This window comes from Nuphar pumila, chromosome 2, assembly GCF_984573655.1.
Source record: "Nuphar pumila chromosome 2, dmNupPumi1.hap1.1, whole genome shotgun sequence".
Classification (NCBI taxonomy): domain Eukaryota; kingdom Viridiplantae; phylum Streptophyta; class Magnoliopsida; order Nymphaeales; family Nymphaeaceae; genus Nuphar; species Nuphar pumila.
The window spans coordinates 67,108,828-67,128,002 of NC_143250.1; the positions used below are offsets into that span (position 1 = coordinate 67,108,828).

At 39.1% G+C, this 19,175-nt stretch overlaps 1 protein-coding gene across 1 annotated transcript in view; it reads left to right on the forward strand.

Moving 5' to 3' along the window:
- The window catches only part of LOC149845655 (uncharacterized), a 32,378-nt gene extending 13,372 nt beyond the window's left edge, over positions 1-19,006 (forward strand). Inside the window, exons 11-14 of the mRNA XM_089997696.1 lie at positions 16,882-17,057; positions 17,566-17,718; positions 18,354-18,435; positions 18,614-19,006. Coding sequence (XP_089853822.1) covers positions 16,882-17,057; positions 17,566-17,718; positions 18,354-18,435; positions 18,614-19,003 — 801 coding nt within the window. The 3' untranslated portion in view covers positions 19,004-19,006. The remainder of the gene's footprint in view (positions 1-16,881; positions 17,058-17,565; positions 17,719-18,353; positions 18,436-18,613) is intronic.
- The last annotated feature ends 169 nt before the right edge of the window (positions 19,007-19,175 follow it).

Here is a 19,175-nt window from a genome sequence, read left to right on the forward strand (position 1 = left end):
AACTAGACTGTGGAACAAGTCCGCTAGACACAAGTTTCTCAATAAGTGAACAATTACAATGACCCCGACGACGATGCCAGATCTGTGGCTTATTACACTGAGACAGACTAAAACAATCTTTGAATGACACTGGTTGTGAATTCATTGAAGCATCACAAACAGAAGGAGACTCCTTAAGGACATACATATATCCCTGTCGTTCTCCTTCAATGAGCCTATTTTTCGTGAGAAGATCCTTAACACATATAGAAAAAAGAGTAAAATCGACAGAAGAATTAGTATCGTCGACAAGTTTAGAAACATAAACAATGTTTTTAACAATACTAGGAGAATGGTAAAAATCAGATAAACGTAATGAAGAATTGGGGAGTGGAAGGAAAATATTTCCAACATGAGAGATAGGATGGAGAGCACCATCTCCAGTTTTAATACTAAATTTACCATGATAAAGAATGAGTTTCGAAATCTTACCAACATCACCTGTCACATGTGCAACAGCTCCGGAGTCAATATACCAAGTTGTAATGAAATGGTGGTCTTCCACAAATGCACTTGAAACCACCACAAGAATGTCTATAGAGACACTTCAAGCAAACCCATAAAAGGGTATAAAAGGAAGAACACAACAAGAAATAAATAAATATTTATTGATAATAAAAATGCTTAAGAAGCATTCAAAAGGATACATTACAATGGAGGGGTTCACCCCTATTTATACAAGAAGGAAAGGAGGTATTGTTAGAATCTTCTCAGGAATCTGCGTTGAGAAAGAGAAAAGGAATAGAAGAAGAAAGGGGCTGCGGCTGTCACAATTTCAATCAAATGAAATCGTGACCTAAAGAGTGTTTTAATATGTTATGGGTCCGGGTCTGGTATAATATCCAGACCCGGAATGAAATAGAACAATACAAAGTTGTACATAAAAGCTATTCAGCCCTTGGTAAAAATGTCTGCAACTTGTCTTTCAGTGTTAACAAATTCAGGCTCAATCTCTTTTTCTTCAACCTTTTGTCTTATAAAATGTTGGCCGATCTCAATATGCTTAGTGTGACTGTGGTGTACTGAATTGAATAACATATTGAGAGCACTTTGATTGTCACACAACAAGGTAGACGGAGAGATCGTTTCTCCCACTTCAGTAAGTGTCTGACCCATGTGACTTCGGCAGTAGCGGCAACCATGAATCTATACTCAGCTTCAGTGTTTGATCTAGCAACAACCTTTTGTTTTCTACTACTCTAAGAGACTAAGTTTCTTTCAATAAAAACACAATATCCTGACGTAGACCTTCGCTCATCAGGATCTCCTGCCCAGTCTACATCACAATATACAATAAGTTCACACACATTCTTGCCAGACGACTGTGAAGAATATATCAACCCATCTCCAATGGTCTTTTTCAGATATCTGAGTATCCTCTTAACCGCCTCCACATGTCCAGTACGTGGTGCATGCATGAATTGAGACACTTGATTGACTGAATAAACAATATCAGGTCGAGTAAATGTGAGATACTGTAACATTCCTATTAGACTGCGGTACCTGGTGGGGTCTTCATACAGGTCTCCATCATGAGCACTTAATTTTTGGTGGAGCACACTTGGAGTGGTTAATGGTTTGCAGTCTTTTATACCTGCCTTGCTGAGAACATCTATCGTATACTTGTGCTGAGTGATAGTCAAGCCATGAGCCTGGCTATCGACTTCTACGCCAAGAAAATAGCGTAGGGCTCCAAGATCTTTCATTTTGAACCTCTGACCTAATAGATTTTTTACTTCTTTGATGTGATCTTCAGAGTTTTCTGTGATAACTATATCATCAACATAAATTAACAATAGAGTGATCACATTCTGACTTCTAAAAATGAATAATGAGTGATCCAATAGGGAGCATGAGGATCCATGTTTCTGAATCTCAAGGGAGAAGTTGTCAAACCAATAGCGAGATGCTTGTTTTAGGCTATAGATAGCTCTTTTTAGCCTGCACACATGTGTTTTACAGTTTTGCTCTTGATATCCGGGGGGTTGTTCCATATAGACTTCTTCCTTCAAATCCCCATGCAAAAATGCATTTTTTACATCAAGCTGACTCAGCTTCCATCCATGCTCAACAGCCAAGAAAAGAATAATTCGAATCGTTCCCATTCTCACCACTGAACTGAATGTCTCATCATAGTCTTGTCCTACTTCTTGAGTGAATCCTTTTGCAACCAGTATTGCCTTGTATCGTTCAATGGTTCCATCTGGTTTATACTTTATTTTGTAGACCCATTTGCATCCAACAACATTTTGTCAGGTGATCTGTGTACGATTTCCCAGGTTCCACATTAAGGCTTGCATTTCATCATTCATGGCTTCTACCCATTTAGTGGAAGTAGCTGGCTGATAGTACATGATAGGTTCATTTTCCTTATTCAGAGCAGTTAAGAAGAGCTGAAAGTCCAAAGAGAAATTGTTATAGCTGACCCACCTATCAATAGGGTGTCACATGCGATTGGATCTTCTAACTTCAAGAGTATGAGAGGAAGTAGGTGCAGCTACTGAGGTGTGATTTGAAAGATCTAGTGTTGTCGTTCTCTATCTAGCATAGCAAATGCCCTTGTATCTGCCCGGTACAGATGGTATTTCTTCTCCATCCTGTGATCCCGATGTGCCAATAGTCTCAGACATTTCTTTTTCCTGCTGCCCACAATCTGGAGGGCAGACTTCATTGGAACTAGCAAAAAGTTCTGAATTCAGCCAAGGATAATAAACTTCGGTGATGGTAGAGGACATATCCATTGTGCCAGCTTTGTGATCAAAATTGTGTTCATCAAAGATGACATTTCTTGATATTCTGATACGTCCGTTGACGGGATCGTAACACCTATATCCTTTGTAGTCGTCAGCATATCCCACAAATCTACACTTCTGAGCCTTGTCCTGAAACTTGTTTCTTAGGAACCGATCAATATGCACATAACAAACACATCCAAAAGCACACAAATCATGATAACTAGGATGAGCTCCAAAAAGACAGTAATAAGGAGACTTATTTTCTAGAACAACCATAGGCAATCTATTTATCACATGTACGGCAGAATGAAAAGCTTTTGTCCACAGATTAATGGAAAGATTACTATCATGAAGCATACTCATGGTACTTTCAACGATGTGCTTGTGTTTTCGCTCAACAATCCCATTTTGTTGAGGAGTGTGTGAGCAAGACACCCTTCTTCCTATCCCATTATTTTAAAGAAAAGAAATAAAGTCACTAGATGAGAACTCCCCACCTCCATCACATTGGAAGAATTGGATAGACTCAGAGAATTTATTTTTTACCAAGGAAAGAAAATTTTAAAACAAAAGGAAAACTTCCGACTTATTTTTTATGAAATATATCCAGGTGTATCGAGAGTAGCTATCAACAAAGATTAGGTAGTATCTGCTCCCAGATCCAGAGACAACTGGGGCCAGTCCTCATACATCAAAACATATCACCTCAAAAGGCTTTGAAACTCTCTTATTAATAGAATGGAAAGGCAATACATGACTTTTGCATAAAGAACAACTGAAACATTTCTGACTTTTCTAATCCACATTGAGACTTTCTTTTGGAATGAGATTATTAGAAACAAGTTTCTCAATAAAATGACTCCCACAATGTCCTAATCGACTATGCCATAAGGAAGGCTTATTACATTCAGAAATACTAAAAACATTTGCTGAAGAGAAGGAACACGACTCTAATGAAGGCTTCGAATCCAGATGAATAGGGCGAACAGGATGACATGGAGCTTCTTCAAAGACATACATATTGCCTCGTCTCTTTCCTTCAATGAATGTTTCCCTCGTGCGAAGGTCCTTTACCTGCACAGAGAAGGGAGTGAATTTGACTGAAGCACGATTATCATCAACAAGCTTAGAAACAGTGACAATATTTTTCTTGATATTTGGGGCATGAACTATATCAGTAAGTTCAAGAGTAGAATGTGACATGGGAATGACAGATTTTCCAACATGGGAAACAGGACGATAGGATCCATCTCCAGTGACAATGTTACTTTTGCCAAAATAAGGGATAGGTTTAGAAAGTTTACCTGCATCACCAGTCACGTGAGTTGTTGCCCCTGAGTCGACAAACCATGTGCCTTGATCATTCTGTTTTAATTTCAATTCTGACAGGGCAGATATTAACAGATCTTTAATCTTTCCATTGTCTCTAATAATAGTGGGCTTTCCTTTCTGTTCTGTCTGTGGAGTCTTTCCTTTATTTTCAGGGTTGTGCCAACAATTCGCCTTGATATGCCCCCTTTTGTTGCAGAGGAAGCAAGTGGGGATTGACCTTTGTCCCTGAGTATGAGTCAAGATATTTGGAGTGGGAAGCAATCCACGTCCTCTGTGTCCATTTCGCCCTTGTCCCCCTCGCCCTCGTCCTTGACCATAAGTCACTCCTGTGGCAAAAACTTTTTGGGAATTTGTATAAGCATGTGTTTCTTGAGAAAATCCCTTCAGAGTCATTTCATACTGAATCAATTTAGCTCGCAACTCATCAAAAGTAGGACAGACAGACATAATAGTGAAGTGACAATCATATTATAGTCGGGTCCCAATCCACTGAGAGTTGCACCATATCACTGTCACTCACGGTGCATCCTATAACTACAAGTTGGTCTGTGATAGTCTTCATCTTGTTGAGATATTCCATGATGGTCATGGAATCTTTTCTTAGTAGCTGAAATTCCCTCTTGAGAAAAACCATCCTCGCCTGTGAAACTTGTAAATATGTCTGAACCAATCTCTCCCAAAGTTGCAGGGCTGTACAATTGTCGGGGACTGCAACAAGAACCTCTTGAGACAAGGTAGAATATCCAGACCCGGAATGAAATAGAACAATACAAAGTTGTACATAAAAGCTATTCAGGTGGACTCGGGTCTGGTATGATATCCAGACCCAAAACACACTTTATCAGGTATGAGAGCTCTTCCAATAGAGTCGTTGGTGTAATGAAATATGCAGAAAAGAAATGTATGTCCTACAATGGACATTCACACATAGAAATCAAAGAACAAGTCCAAAAGAGGACATACACAAAAGCCAATAATGGCTAGAAGGCATAAAATCTTATAAATGCACTAAAGGGCTTGAAGAAGCCACTCATTACAAAGGGGGAGACCCCACTTATTTATAGGCAAGAGAGGAGTGAGGGAGAGTTAGAGAAAAGCAAGAGAGAGGGACCATTGGGAGTCCCAACAAGGAGTCGTTGGGCTCCCAACGGTCACAATTGTGACCGTTGGGGGCCCAACGACTCTTTGTTGGGGCCCCCAATGGCTGTGCATTAAATGCACAAAAGAAACAAAAAAGACAAAAAAAAAAGAAATAGGAAAAAATAGAAAAAGAAAAAGGAAAAAGGAAGAAAAGGAAAAAGTCTAAAATGCCCCTATTGGGCGAGATTACAAAACTACCCCTTATCGGGTAGTGATTGTTAAATATATATATATATATAAATATATGTATTACATATATTTTAACACCCTCCCTCAAGCTTTACGGGGATGCAACAGAAAACTTGTTGAGAAGAAACATGAAACGAGGAGCAGCAAGAGCTTTGGTGAAGAAGTCCGCCAATTGGTACTCGGATGTGACGTAAGGCAATGCTATGGTTCTTTTTAGGTATTTATCTCGAACATAGTGGCAATCCATCTCAATGTGTTTAGTACGCTCATGGAAGGTGTGGTTGCTTGCAATATAGATAGCACTCTTGTTATCGCAACACATCTTCGAAGGAATTGAGATGACGATGCCCATATCACAGAGGAGACTTCTAAGCCACACAAGCTCCATGGTTGTAGTGACCATTGCACGATATTCCGCTTCAGTTGAGGACAATGATACTTTATGCTGCTTCTTGCATCTCCAAGAAATCATAGTCACCTAAGAAAACACAAAAACCAGTGGTTGAGACTCTATCATTGGGATTTCCTCCCCAATCAGCATCTGTATAAGCAATTAAATCAAGGGATGATGAGGAGGAAAGAAAAACTCCCTTAGTTATGGTGTTTTTAATGTATCTGACAATCCTTAAGATTGCACTCATGTGCACAGTTGTAGGTGCATGTTGAAACTGATTGACGGAGTGAACTGCATGAGTTATGTCTGGCCGAGTGATGGATAAGTATGTCAAAGACCCAACGAGTTGACAGTAGGGAGTAGGATTCTCAAGAAGTGTCCCATCTTCCAGCCTTAGCTTTGCATTGATAACCTCAGGGGTTTCTGTCTTCTTATCATCCGAAATTCCAGACTTGGAACAAATGTCAGCAACAAGTTTCATCTGAGAGAGAATATACCCTCGGAGTGAATATGCAACTTCAATACCTAAAAAATATCTTAAGAAACCAAGGTCAGACATGTCAAAATTTTCTTTTAAAATTTTCTTAATATCATGGATTCCTTGCTCATCACTTCCAGTGATGATCATATCATCAACATATAGTAGTAGAATAACTACAGAGGACCCTGCACTTTTCACAAATAACGCAGTGTCAGTATAACATGAACGAAAATTTAGGCTAGTCATTACATTGCTAAATCTATCATGCCAAGCCTTTGGAGCTTGTTTTAACCCATAAAGTGCCTTTTTTAGTTTAAGAATTTTGTTTTCACCAATAGATACTCCTGGTGGAGGATCCATATAGACCTCTTCACTTAGTTCACCATTAAGAAATGCGTTCTTAACATCCAATTGATAGATAGGCCATTTTTTAACGGATGCAACCGCAATAAGAGTCCTAACACTAGTCATTCTAGCTACGGGAGCGAAGGTTTCTTCATAGTCTATTCCGTACTCTTGAGCATATCCTTTGGCTACCAACCTAGCTTTATAACGTTCTAATGACCCATCACTTTTAGTTTTAATTTTGAAGACCCATCTACATCCAATAGACTTCTTTCCCGTGGGTAATGAAGTTATTTCCCAAGTTTTAGCCTTTTCAAGGGCACTAAGTTCTAGTTTCATGGCTTCAACCCATTGAGGAATGTTTTTGGCTTCATTATAGTGTGATGGTTCATGATAAGAGTGTAATGCAATTAGGCATGCCCTATATTTAGGTGTTAGGGACTCATAGGAAACAAACCTATTAGGAGGATTGAAGATTCGGCTAGATCTCCTTAAAGAGGTTTCTTCTATGTTGGAACTTTGAGAATATTTTTCTAAAGCGCTTATGGGAGTTTCTTGACCACGCCTAGCATAGGTTTGAATTGACCTATTTTCAAAATCATTACTTCCATTTTCAACATTACTAAGAGGAGTATCCTCTAAATCATTAGGAACATCCTCTACGTGAGGAGTCACATCTTCTTGAGAAAGAAGATCAAATAAGAAAGCATATTCGCTTTCATCAATATCTTTATTTTTCTCAAAGCCGTTCTCATTTTCTAAAAAGGTAACATCTTTGGATACATATAGTTTGTTACTTTTGGGATCGAAGCACCTAAAACCTTTTTGATTTTCTTCGTATCCTAAAAACACACATTCGATAGCTTTGTGAGATAACTTATCTCTTTTATGTGTAAGGACAAAACACTTACACCCAAAAATTCTTAATCTATTAAAATCGGGTGTTCTTTCAAAAAGTTTTTCATATGGAGATATACTTTGTAGGGATGAGGATATCATTCTATTTATCAAATAAGTGGAGGTTAAGGCAGCTTCGGCCCAATAACATTTTGGAATTTCTTTGGAAATGAGAAGAGTCCTAGTGGTTTCCAAGATGTGTCTATGTTTTCTCTCGGCTAGACCGTTTTGTTGGGGAGTCCTAGGACATGACCTTTGATGACAAATTCCATTGGTTTCCAAATATTCTTGAAATTCATTTGACATATATTCTCCACCGGAATCAGATCGAAGAATGGAGATATTAGTTGAAAATTGATTTTTAACAATCATATGAAATTTTTTAAAGAAATTAAAAACTTCGGATTTTAGATTGAGAAAATAGATCCACACATATCGAGTGAAATCATCAATGAAAGTAACATAATATGAGTATCCTCTTTTTGATATGACCGGAGAAGGACCCCAAACATCCGAATGAACTAATTCAAAGGGTCTTTTGGACACAAATGTTCTCTTTGGAAAGGGGGTGAATTTTATTTTTCCAAAAATACAACTCTTGCAAACAAAATGTTTCTCATTACAAAATTTCTTTCCAAAAGGAAAGGAGTACATTTTTGAGAAGCTTGGATGTCCAAGTCTTTGATGCCAAGTTTCTATATTTTTATCTTGGACATGATTACAAAATGATTTAGTGGGAAGTTTCAAATGTTCATGTAGTAGAGATCTCCCCTCCTATGGCCTTGCCCAATCCGCTTCCCGGACTGGAGATCCTGTATAGAGCAATCCTTGGTTGAGAAGGAGATTTCACATCCATGATCACATATTTGAGAGACAGATAAAAGATTTAAATTAAGTTGAGTTACTACTCTTACATTTGGCACAAAAAAATCTTTTGAAAAGTCTAAGGTTCCAAAACTTTTAACTTGTAAAGAGGTACCATCGGCGGTGGAAACAAAAGAATTTTTGGAGTTGCTATATACATTGGATAGTCCATTTTCAATAGGGGTCATATGAAAAGATGCTCCAGAATCAAGAATCCAAGAAGGCGTACCTGGAGGAGAAGAAGAGGCAATGGCGGCTCCCGAAGTTGACGGCGATTTGAGTAGAATTTGAAGTGCTTCGGATAGTTGAGCAAGGGAAAATGACTCTTTCCCTTTTATTGGCTCCTCCTTCTTTTGTGGGATTTCTTCAATAATAGCAACTTTACCTTTTGGAGGTTCATTTATCTTTGGACAATTAGGTCTTATATGACCCGGTTCTTGACAATGATGGCAAATGGCTTTCCTATAATTGCCATTATAGTTATTTTGCCTCCCAAAGTGTGGAGGCTTATATGCTTTCATATGATTGCCGGGTTTAGACACGACAAGAACTTCATCTCCTCCTTTAATCATGCCAAGACACGTTTATTCTTGGCATATTTCGTCTATGGCATCTTCCAATGGAAGCGGTTTTGATCTATGAAGAAGGGAGGACCTAACTTGTTCATATTCGGGCCTAAGCCCATGTAAAAATTGGAAAAAGTGTTCTTTCTCCATTTGTTCTCTTCTCATTTCCACATCTTCGCTTGATACCCATTTGGGTTCAAGAAGGGATAGCTCATCCCATAAAGGTCCAAGAGTGCTATAGTAATCTCTTACACTCATTTCACCTTGCTTAATGACACGGATTTTTTCTTGGATAAAAAATTGACGAGCAAGGTCTTTTTGGTTATACATACCTTTCATAAAGAACCATGCTTCATTTGCTAGACGGAATTTAGCAATGTTGGCGCAAATCTTTAGCTCCACGTTGTTCATGAACCATGCAAGAATTTTTGCATGCTTACTTTCTCAATCTTCTACCTTGGATTGGTGATCTTCAATAGCCTTCATGCGAGCATTTCCTTCTAGAGCTTTTTCTTGATCACCATCAATTTTTGTAAGTTGAAGTTGAGGTTCCCTAATGGTGCCCATAACATATTCTCAAAGCTTTTTACCTTTGAGGTTGTTCTCCATGGGGGCGGCCCACATCATGTAGTTAGTACCAATAAGCTTGAAGGAGAGATCAATCTTTTGTTCTCCTTCCATTATATAATCAAGAATGGAGGACAAACAAAGAGAGAGATAAAACAAGACAACTAGCTATATGAATCAAGAGCACAACCAAGGCTCTGATACCATGTAATGAAATATGCGAAAAAGAAATGTATGTCCTACAATGGACATTCACACATAGAAATCAAAGAACAAGTCCAAAAGAGGACATACACAAAAGCCAATAATGGCTAGAAAGCATAAAATCTTATAAATGCACTAAAGGGCTTGAAGAAGCCACTCATTACAAAGGGGGAGACCCCACTTATTTATAGGCAAGAGAGGAGTGAGGGAGAGTTAGAGAAAAGCAAGAGAGAGGGACTATTGAGAGTCCCAACAAGGAGTCGTTGGGCTCCCAACGGTCACAATTGTGACCGTTGGGGGCCCAACGACTCTTTGTTGGGGCCCCCAATGGCTGTGCATTAAATGCACAAAAGAAACAAAAAAGACAAAAAAAAAAGAAATAGGAAAAAATAGAAAAAGAAAAAGGAAAAAGGAAGAAAAGGAAAAAGTCTAAAATACCCCTATTGGGCGAGATTACAAAACTACCCCTTATCGGGTAGTGACTGTTATATATATATATATATATAAATATGTATTACATATATTTTAACAGTTGGACCTAGTCCAACGACTAGGACTTTAGTCAAGATCTAAATAGATCTTGACTACGTAGTTCAAATTGAACTACAAAATAAAAGAAAAAGAATAAAAAGGAAAAAGAAAAGTAAAAAAAATATATTATATAATTATTTTATTATTATACATATATATATATATATAAAATATTACATGTTTACATTTTAACACGTCTCCTGCTCAATTTGTTTGAAGCTCAACTCTGAAAGAGCAGAAATCAGAAGATTCTTTACATTCTCTTTTTCATTACCTTTAGAGTCGTCTCCTGCTTGTCCTCTAGTAGAAGACCCATCACCATTAAATTTGCCTTTGTTTTGCTGATTATGCCAACAATTTGCTTTAATGTGCTCCCTTTTATTACACTGAAAACATATTGGGCATGAAAAGTAATCCATGACCTCCTTGATTGCCTCTTCTCTGTCCACGTCCTCGACCTGACATCATTCCTATGACAAGAACCTCATGATTGCTGGAATTTAGAGCCATATCCTCACCTCTAATGGTGACTTCATACTGCAATAGTTTCGCACACAGATCTTCAAAACTGGGCAATAAAGAAAGACATAGAAGAGAGGTGACCAGCATCTGATAGTCATATCCAAAACCATTCAGTGCCTGTTGAACTTTTTCTTTGACAGGAATTACATAACCCACCATGGCTAGTTGATCTGTGATACTCTTGACTTTGTTCATGTATTCTGTAACTAATAAATTCTTTTTCTTTAAGAGCTAAAATTCTCTCTTTAAATGCAGAATCCTAGCCTCTGAAATCTGTGAATAAGTCTGCGCCAATATATGTCATAACTCCCTAGCCGAACATTCATCTGGAATGGCCACTAATACCTCTTGAGAGAGAGAGTAGAGGTAATGTAGGCCACCACCTGATCTTTTATTCTCCTTGTTACAAACTCTAGATTACAAACCAATCTGTTGGAAACCTCCCCTTTATCATTTCGCTCTTCTTTTTGGACAAACTCTGGTGGTGCATGAATCGTTCCATCAAGGTGTCCAGAGAGATCCAAACTTCAAATAAAAGGAAAAATTTGCCTCTTCCAGGTCAAGTAATTTGAGGAGTTCAATTTCTCAGATATGAGTTGACCAAGAAAACTGGACGAAAGTGAAGGGAAATCCATGAGGAAAGATAAACAAGAGTTGACGAAAGGAAAATAATCCAAGGGAACACTCTGTTCAGCAGTTTAATGACCTAACAATACAAATTTGCCTTTTTTTTAGTGCGGATAGTCTTGCTGCAGTCAATCAGAAACAATCAGCAGCGCTCCCTTGTGTTCTTGAGAAACATAACAGGACGACAATCTGAAATTTTGTTGGGTCAACACCCTGATTTGAGTTTTAGAAGTAACAGACGTGAAAGTAAGAAAGGAAATTTCACGTTGGGATGATTGGTTAGATCAGATCTGATCAAATCAACTTAGAAGTTTTTTTTCTTTTTTTTTTGTTTTGGAATCTTATTCAGATCTGATTCAACGATATAGACAAAAGAAGGAACAATTAATGGAAGTGATTTGTTCAGATCTGATTTGGAACGATCATATCTGAGTTGAGAACAAAAGAATAATCAGGATTTAGAAGAATGTAAATCTGATCTGATACGATCAAATTCGATTTGACGGTGCGGAAAGAGAAAAGTCGATTTGACGTAACCAGATCTAATTTGATCTGGCTTGGAACGATAAAATCTGATCTGGAATGATCAAATCCGACGTTAGAGAAGGAAATAACAATCGAGATTTAAAAGAAGCAAATCTGATCAGATTTGATTTGGCACGGCTGAAAGAAAATGAAAATCGGTCTGACGTGACCAGATTTGATTTTAAGAAAGTAAGAGATTTTAAGAAAAGAGGGAAGATACTAAACAATTTTAAGAAAAGAAAAATTTGACTCAATACGATCAAATCGATTTTCAGAAAAGAAAGAGGATGAAATCTGATTTAGAATCGAAGGAAGAAAGAAGAGGAACCTTGTAAGGCCCATGCTTTTTTTTAAAAAAAATCTGGACCAGGGACGAATCCAGATCCAAACCCGGTAAGACCCCCCTGTGCCTATTTAAAGCACATAGAGGGGTAGGGTTTATCATTCGAGAAACCCTCCCCCTCCCGTTGCCTTCTCTCTCCTCGCTCGCCCTCCTCCTCCGTGCCGCTTCCTCTCTCCCATTTCGTTTTTTGGCCACCCGCTGCCTTCCCCCGCATCGCCCCCTCTCTCCCTCGTCCTCTTCTGATCGCCAGAGCCCACACTGGCGACCCCCTCTCAGGTAAGACCCCCCCACTCTCTCTTATTCTTTCTTTTTTCGGTTGACAGGCAAGGGCTACGCCCCCTGCCTGTCTCTCTTCTTTTGGCTGACAGGTAGCGGCAGCGCCCCTCTGCCCCTACTTGTCTCCATTTTTTCGGCGGACAAGCAGGGGATATGCCCCTCCCTGTTTCTTTTTCTGGCCGACAGGTAGGGCGATGCCCCTGCTTGTCTCCATTTTTTCGGTCGGCAGACAAGGGTGATGCCCCTGCCTGTTTCTTTTTCTGACTAGCAGGTAGGGGCGATGCCTCTGCCTGTCTCCATGTTTTTGGTCGGCAGACAGGGGCGATACTTTTGCCTGTTTCTTTTTTCGGCCAACAGGCAGGGCCGGCGCCCCTGCCCGTCCCTCTGGGGTAGCACCTGCAGGAGGGAGCCGACCCTCCTGCCTCACCCCTTGCCTCCACTCCCTTATTTTGTCAGGCCCCTGCCGCTTTGTTTTTCAGCATGCAAGGGCAAAGCCCCTGCCTCCTCCTAGTTTCAATAGGTAGGGGCTTTGCCCCTGCCTCCTGACTTTTCGACAACCCAGCCTCCTTTCTATTTTTTTTGGCAAGGGAGGGGACACCGCCCCTCCCTTTTTTCTCTTTTATCAGTTGCCTCCTCCCCTTTTGTGTTAGGTCGATGGGCAGGGGCCACGCCCTTGCCCCCTGCCCCTTCTTTCCTTTCTGCAGGCCGGCGGGCAGGGGCATACCCCTACCCCTGTCTCCTTTCGGACCGGATTGCGAGCGCCCCTGCCCCTTTCCTCTCTATTGATCGGTGGGTTGGGGCTGCGCCCCTGCCCCTTCCTCTCTTCCGCTATTGATCGGCGGGCAAGGATGCAACCCTGCCCTATTTGGGGTCTCAACCCCCTTCTTTTTAAGTTTTAAGCATATGTGTATGATTCTCAACTTTTATTCTTTTGCAGCTGGCGCAACGGATCCCACTCACGCCATGAGGCCCGAGTCCTTCGTCACTTACACTCGAAGGCCTTCGCAACCCTGAGACTCCCCAAGGTAGGGAAAAGTTACGCAAAAAGGACAATGGGCGAACTAAAATTAAAAACTAAAACTAAAATGAAAAAAGGACACACACACACGCTTTTAACTCAAAGATGCGGTTTCGCGATCCTTGTCTTTTTCCTTTCTGTCATTTATTGCTCTCTGTCTTTACTTTGCTGCCGCATTTTAGTGCACAAGTTTTTGTTTTCGCATTTACTGCTTGTATTTACTTTGCCACAACGCTTTAGTGCACAAACTTTTGTTTTCGCATTTATTGTTCCTGTCTTTACTTTGCCACCGCGCTTTAGTGCACAAACTTTTGTTTTTCGCATTTATTGTTCCTGTCTTTACTTTGCCACCATGCTTTAGTGCATAGGCTTTTGCTTTCACATTTACTGTTTCTGTATTTATTTTGCCGCCGCGCTTTAGTGCACAAGCTTGCATTTTGATACATGTGATTACATAAATGTAACCTCGTAGAGCGCATAAGGGCGTATACCATTTTCGCTCTTTTTGGAAAAGACGCAAATTTGCGTATGGACGCTATAGCCTCGAGAAGAGGATTCCTTGCACGGATTCTGACTTCTCGAGTATGCAGTCTTGCAAAGCAAAGTTTGAAAGTATTGTGAATTGCGAAATGTGCAACTAGATTTCTCCAATTCGATGCATTTGGGAGAAGTGTTTCAGATCCATGGCGATCTTATATCATGCATGTTATATTTCTGTTTCAAAAGACTAAACATGTCAAAATGAGTTATTTACATCATGTTTTTGTGAAACTTTGTGTTGGGTATTCTTTTGAGAAACCCATACCCCTCTCATCGTAATCATACTTTTAGACATGTACGGTTTGTTTGTACTACGATGAGTAGGATGAGAGGTCTTAGGTAACCTCGAAATGTGTGATGGGCACTTTGTTGGAATCACATAAATGGTGATGATCGCCTTCACATGCAAGATGTTTGAGTGAGTCTGAAAGACCAGAGCATGTAGAACGGGTCGTCAGTTAAATAACCCCTGACATGTCCATTCGTCTCTTGTTTTCATCAAGGGAGATGCTTGATTGATACAAAAACTCTTATGGATAGGTTATTAACAACCACCCCTCGGGCAAATGACTTGGTGACCCAGTCATCGGCGTTAGGGGATGAGACTACCAAAAATTATCCTAGGTGGTAGATCTCATGGACTTTTATAAAGGTAGGATGCATTCGTTGCCATGAATGCCTTTGGAGAATCCTCTCTTGGTCACCGACTGTCTCCTTAGGAGTGAACTCAGCTAACTATCCGGGGTATCGAAAATAATGCTATAATAAACCTCCGGATCAGTCTCAGTTGTTTTTACGTTTTGTGTCTGTGCATACATACATGCCAGTTAATATCGAAACAAAGTTATCTTATTCACAATAGTTGTTGATTGAGCCTCTGGTGTTAATTAACTGCTTATCTTGTGTTAATTAATTGCTTATATCTTGTGTTAATGAACTGCTTATCTTGTATTAGTTAACTGCTTATTTGCTTGCGTAATCAATTGTTCATGCTAGAGATAGTTTATTTGCTTGTGTAATCAATTGCTCATGCTAGAAATACCTTATTGCTAGTGTAAATCAAATGCTCTTGCTAGTTATAACTTATTACTTGTTAAAATTGCTTATCATGTTAGAATGGCATGCATTGCTTAATTCTGTTTCATATTGTCTTACTTATGCACCTATCAATTTTTCGTGAAACAAACCCATTTTATGGGCGCAACTAACGATTTGGTTTAGCAGATGACTGATGGCGCGATGTGAGATGGCTCGAGATCTCACTCTTTCTGTTTGCGTCCTAGTTACCTGTTTTGGTTTTGGGTTTTTGTTTAAGGGAAAACCTTAATTTTGTACAAACTAAAAGTTTATCTTTAATACATATGGTTCACTAATTGTCTTGCTAAATTGCTTTTGCTGATGATGATTTTTTGTGCTAACATGCCCAAAGTTAACTTTTCTGATTCTTTAAAATAAAAACTCTAAAAAATGAAAAGTTTTCTAGTATTTTTGAAGGTTTATAAGTTTGAAATTTTGGGGCGTTACAAACCTGACCTAATGATTACGCCTCGACCTGCTCTGAAACTATGTAATAATTCATGCACCGGTGTCCAGCCACTGCAGAAAAGAAAGAAGATTGAGAGAGAGAGGGGCGGCAATGAGTGGCATGATTCCTAGTATGGGATCGTGCCATATATATATATATATATATATATAATACAAGTTGGATCGGGGCTGTGTTACATCAGTCCAAACCCGATAGCATCAATCATGGTAAATAATACAAAAGAAACATTGGATCCAGATCCAGACTCGTATAAACATATACATTCTCAATAGTTGTCCCTTGATCTTCCTCCCTTAACCTTGCTGTTCTGACCTTCCATGGAGAAGCCTCGCTCTTGTGATATGTTTGTGCATGCCAAGGAATATTGATCTTGTGCAGGAAATAAATTCCTTCCAGATTATTGCAAACAGTGGAAGACTTTCCTCCTTAAACAATCTTGACATATGGAAAAACATTCTGCATTACATGTGACTTTGCATGGAATCATTTTGCTTACAAGGGAAAACAAAGAACAAAATCAAGAACCATCGTGTTCGATCTTTAGGTTTGACAAGCAAGCTAGAAAGTGGGTTCTTTTGATTCTTCAGTAATTACACAACACATGCATGAACCATGTCTTCTTTTTCTGCTAGCTCATTTTCAGTATATTTAAGGCACAACCATCAGTATCAGTATTGGGATAATATTGACAAAGTAATTTCTCTAAGAAATTAAATAAGTTGTTTTTTAATTCCTTGAGAGAAGCTCAGCAATGTTTTTGAAAAGGGAAAATAATAAAGTTATGAGAAAACTGAAATTTCTTTCAAAAACGACTTTCTTGTTTCTGAGGAAAATATCACAATAATTCAATTATGATGAGTTTATATATATATATATATATATATATATATATATATAGTCTTTTAGACCATCAGTGACATTGTGTATATATGAGAAATTCAAAAATTTGCAATGGTTGGTGGCTATGGTGCGTAGTGATCAACAATTTTAGTCTTTAATGCCACACGTTAATTCTATCTTCTTTCTACTATTTGGTGATTTTTATTCCTCAAGTATGCATTTGTATTCTCCATTTATTTGTTGGAATCCAACATGCTGAATCTGCATCATGACTTTTCTGTAAGTTGGACATGTTTTTACTTTATGAGAAAAGTTTGCAAACTAATATGACTACTTTGTTTTTCCTTTTCTGAGAAACAGGTATCTTTGTCAGCTGAAGCTGAAAAGGTGCTTGAAAATTGTATACATACTGAATCTAAAGGGGACGTAATATACTTCTGGGCACGAACTGAGATAGACAATGGAGTTTATGATGGACGAGAAAAGAATCTTGACTTCTGGTCTCTGTGTGATATCTTAAACAGTGGACAATGCAGGTTTGTTTGCCTTGAAGTTTGTTGATGCAGCTCTTTTTCCTTTTTAATCAATAGTGCTTATTTATAAAAGCTTGGGGTTGGAACGTGTCTCAATGCACACAGTTCAGCATTTTTCTTTTTTGTAGTCTGTGGACTTGTGCGTTAGGTTGAAAATAATTAAATAGGAATAGTGCATCAAGTTTTCAAAAGGCAGTCATGTTTCTTTATGATTTTGTCTGATTTCACTATATTCTGTCAACAAATTTCATATGAAAACAATTCTCCATCATATTTTTGTATGGGTCATTATGTTGCTGCTTAATTTAATTATTGAGAACATATATTCTAAGAATGATGCTTCTTCTAGCATTGCTCTCTCTCTCTCTCTCACACACACACACACACATACAATATTTTCTTTTCTAAATTTGGATTTCTTGGGTTTGACTAATCTAGAGAAGATATTCCATGTACAATGTTTCTAGATGAGAAAGAATTATCTGGTTTTTATGTTTCTAAATGATTGCAGAGATTTATTTGAGAACACATTCCGACACATGTATGGTTCACCATTCAACGTGACTGCACTACCGCCTATGCCTCATGATGGTGGTTACTGGTCTACCCTACACAGCTGGTCCATGCCAACCCCTTCTTTTTTGGAGTTTGTGATGTTCTCAAGGTATGCTTAATATTGACTGCTGATGATGCATCTCACTGGTAAATTGACTTCTCACTGATTTTGGAGTCACCGACTTCGAGATAACAAAAAAAGGGGAAAAAGAGAAAACTCTAGGCCACCAATGGGGTTGAGCAACAAGCTGGTAAATGAGCTAAGCTACTTGCAAGCAACTCAAGCTTGGCTCTCTACAAATATTTGAACTGTGAACTATAATCATAGGCTGATGTCAAGCCTACAGATCAAGCTCAGACTCCTCTCTCGCCATTTGCGGAACCAATATATGTTTTTATCATCATAGTATTGGTAAGAACCTTTTGTTACTGCACAATAGGGCGTTCAGATGCATCTCCCTCTTGTATCTGTTGACTATTATTTCATGAGCTGAGTTCAAGCCTGTACTAGGGTGTAATCTCAGCTTGGCTGGATATCAGATACCCCTACATACCAAGGACAGGCTGAAACCATTTTGTTGGTTAGACTCCACACGGTGCTACCTGGAGCATTGACCTTCACGTCAATGCTCCAAACTCTGTTCTGTACAAGTGCACCTGTGCCTGAAAATGACTGGCACCAGTTCACATGGAACACTGGATCATAGCTTGAATGCTTAAAATGATAGCTGTACTTATTGACAGGATGTTTGTTAGCTCATTGGATATTCAAAATCGCGAGCCAGGAGGAAATTGGACATGCTTACTGGGATCCTCAAAAATGGAGGTATAGTGTGCAGGCTCTGTTCACATTGACATTGAGTGTAGCTTAGGAGAAAATATTTTCCCCCAAGATGATGTTTTCTTGCAGAAAAAGCACTTTTATTGCCCTTGTTTTGGTGCATCTATTGGGTGTAGATTAGGAGAATTCAGTACTTTTTTTTCACCAAGATGTCTTCTTGCAGAAGAAGCACTGTTATTGCCGTGTCTTGGAGCTTCTGGTTAATGTATGGGCTTACCACAGTGCGAGAAAGATGATTTACATCAATCCCATCTCTGGCTTACTTGAAGAGCAGCATCCCCTTGAAGAGCGCAAGGGCTTGATGTGGGTTAAATACTTCAATTTCACACTACTCAAGAGTATGGATGAGGATTTGGCAGAGGAAGCAGATGATGGCGACCATCCAAACGAGCGATGGTTGTGGCCTTTAACAGGGGAGGTGCATTGGGAGGGCATTTACGAGAGGGAGAGGGAGGAAAGATATAGGCAGAAGATGGAGAAGAAGATGAAGATGAAGGAAAAGTTATTGGAGAGGCACAAATATGGTTATAAACAAAAGTCATTAGGGGGATAGAAACATTATTTCTTGTTAAGACTGACACCAACTCATACTGCTATGATAACAGAGTAAGGACTCCATGAATTTGATACTTCTAAGAAGGTTAACCAGAAAACCTGTTCATGTTTTCTTATTCATCTCAGCCAAGACTTAAAAGGTATTGGGGATGCTGGAGTCTGGAACATTT